Source organism: Magnolia sinica, chromosome 5 (assembly GCF_029962835.1).
Source record: "Magnolia sinica isolate HGM2019 chromosome 5, MsV1, whole genome shotgun sequence".
Lineage (NCBI taxonomy): Eukaryota > Viridiplantae > Streptophyta > Magnoliopsida > Magnoliales > Magnoliaceae > Magnolia > Magnolia sinica.
Window position 1 is genome coordinate 94,153,720 of NC_080577.1, and position 2,762 is coordinate 94,156,481.

General features: G+C 39.2%; 1 protein-coding gene across 1 annotated transcript; it reads right to left on the bottom strand.

The window, feature by feature from the left end:
- Positions 1-1,099: 1,099 nt before the first annotated feature.
- LOC131247110 (phospholipase A1-Ialpha2, chloroplastic-like) lies at positions 1,100-2,443 on the bottom strand. The gene has a single exon (XM_058247549.1). The coding sequence runs from the start codon at positions 2,441-2,443 to the stop codon at positions 1,100-1,102; it is 1,344 nt and encodes a 447-aa protein (XP_058103532.1).
- Positions 2,444-2,762: the final 319 nt, after the last annotated feature.

A 2,762-nucleotide genomic window follows, 5' to 3' on the forward strand; every position in this document is an offset into this window, starting at 1 on the left:
CTAAAGGTCTTGATAAAACTGGATGTCCATAATTCGCTTTGCTTGCACATCCAAACGCAGCCCTCATGAATTCATTGCTGATGATCTATGCTCATATTCTCGTGCTTAAGAAAAGATTGTCTTTTTTATATTTCTTTTTTCAGATTAAGAGAAGATTGATTTGCAGATGATGACTCAATGTGTACGAGGCAAATTGTTCTTGGAATAACATAAATTTGACTAGACTTAAATATGTAACTAGTTCTCATTTATTCTCTCTAGGATGTGTTTTCAGATACAAATTTTGACAAAAGGAAATTCTCATGCACCAATTAGGAAAAACCCTATGTTACAAAATTCAACAAATTTTAATTTAATAATAACAATTGAAGACTAATGTGTGAACAAGGACTTGAAAATATGTTTATGCATATAATGACTTCATCGACTTGAAAATGTAAGCTTTTTATAATCGTTAAAGTAATAAAAGACAAACTCATAATATAGTATATAAATTAAGAAAATCTGTGCCGATACAGCGGTCTGGCACTTGATCGGTTGCTTCATTACCTAAGAGATAGGTGCCTAATATTGTTTCACCAGGCAAAATAAATAAATAAAGAAGAGAACTCTAGGGCCCCAAAACAAAGCTTCATTCATATGCAATCAACTCCATGGTTCTTCAAAATGATCACACAAATCAATCTCCATTAAAAAAAAATAAAAAATAAAAAATAAAAAATAAAAATAAATAGAAAGCAAAGATAGGAAAAACAAATCTCCATTGAAGGGATTGCCAATCAACAGTTTGTTAGCAGTCTAAAAATAACTTCGTAAAATAATTGGAGTAACATTGCTCATTTTCATACATCTTTTACTCAACTCTCAAGGTTTGCTACTCAACTCCAGTAGAATGGAACGCCATCATAGTTTCTTTCTGAGATGTTACAAATATCTAGTAACTAATATAAATTTACATACACATCCATCCTCAAAAGAAGAAAACCCATTTACAAGACCTTGCAGTTCATGAAAAAGGAGAAGATGAAGAAGAAGAAGAAGAAGGCCGAGGGGTTCATGTATTCTAGGTTATGATGTTATGAATCTAGTCCTAAGATATTTAAACCAAGTTATCCTTGTTTCTTGCAGAATTTTTCCATGGCCACCTTTCCAGCTTTTCTGCACTGAAGAATTCCCTAGCCTTGTTGAGAAAATCAGGCTCACCCCTATGAACTGGCACCCTTTCAGGGCATCTCAATAGGTCAATGTAAGTCTCCATGTCATGAACACATGAAGGGTTTTGCATCTTGATAAAATTAAGAGCTATCTCAACTCCCACATGGGCATAACATGAAGAACTCCAAGGAAGCTCATATCTTCCTCCTAGAACCCTAAAATTCTCATTGAGAAAAACCCCAGGAAGCTTGGTGATGGGGTCATTCACATTCACTATCCTCAGAACCTTCGCTCCAAGTTCTTTGCATCTCTCCTTGAAGCTGGAATTCCCAACCCTCGGCCCCCCAAATGAGTAAACTGTAGTGGGTATTCCATGGTCTGATTGGGTTTTGTTCAACCCAAGCTCTGTAATATCATATGCAAGAAGCAAGGCTAGAGCACTTCCCATGCTATGTCCAGCCACTGTAATGCTCAGCTGCTCATTCTTGTACTCATTTTTAATTCGTGATATTTCAGATAGAAGCTGTTCTCGACAACTTCCATGGCCGAACTTGGAAGTGCTATCATCAGCTGAAGTATACAAGTTCAGAAAGCCCAACTCCACCTTAACGTCGAGCCGTGGATTTTGAGGGTCTAACCGCGCAGTAGTCAATGAACTCATGAAATTCGCAATCCATTCACTGTTTGTAACAGTTCCACGGAAGGCTATGACTACATCTCTTCTTCCCAGCCTCTTGACTTGATCATCAGAAGAGACTGCGACATATCCAATCCAACGGCTACAAGAAGTCCAATTTTGGATGGGAATATTTATGTTGGGGGTTGCATAGATGTACTTGGTTACCCTGTAACCACAACCCTCCATGCCAACTTCTTTCAACATGCTATTCTTTCCATACTTACAATTCAAGTAGCGTTTTGATCTTGGGTGGAGATCGAATGCCTTGTAGCATGCTGCGACAAATTCTCCATACCTTATGATCTCTTCTCGGAGGAGTGGATTCAATGGCTCAACAAGATCTTCCCAATCATTTGAACCTTGAATCTCTCTCCACATGCGAGCCAAATTGAAACTAGTTGTGGCCTTTGTCACCACCACTGGTGCAACTATAGTACCAGATCTCATCTCGGAATTTATTGTTGCAATCGGTGCCGCTATAGAAGCCTTTCCTGATTGTCGATCTGACAATACACCCCTCTCAAGCATAGAGAACTGCCTTGATATTTGCTGGGGCAGGCACGTTGGTTGCAAAAGAGATGAGTTTGACACAAAAACACTCCGAGCCATAGATTGCACAGAGAGAGAGAGAGAGAGAGAGAGAGAGAGAGAGAGAGAGATGTGGAAGTGAAAGAGGGGAGCAAGACGGGGAAAATGCAGCAGGGTTTATATACAAAAGATGCATGGGAAAATCATATCAGTTGAATTTTCTGTTTGTTCAATGCGAAACAAATTTCTTTTGTCCTGGACGGAATATCGCGTCCATTGCGTGGTGACATCAGGCCCGCGTAGCTACGTGTTGCGAGGACTCTGTAGGGCCACCGAGGACCCCGCAGGTCCACTATAATGTATTTGTTATATCTACCGTTCATCCATTTTTCCAACTCAT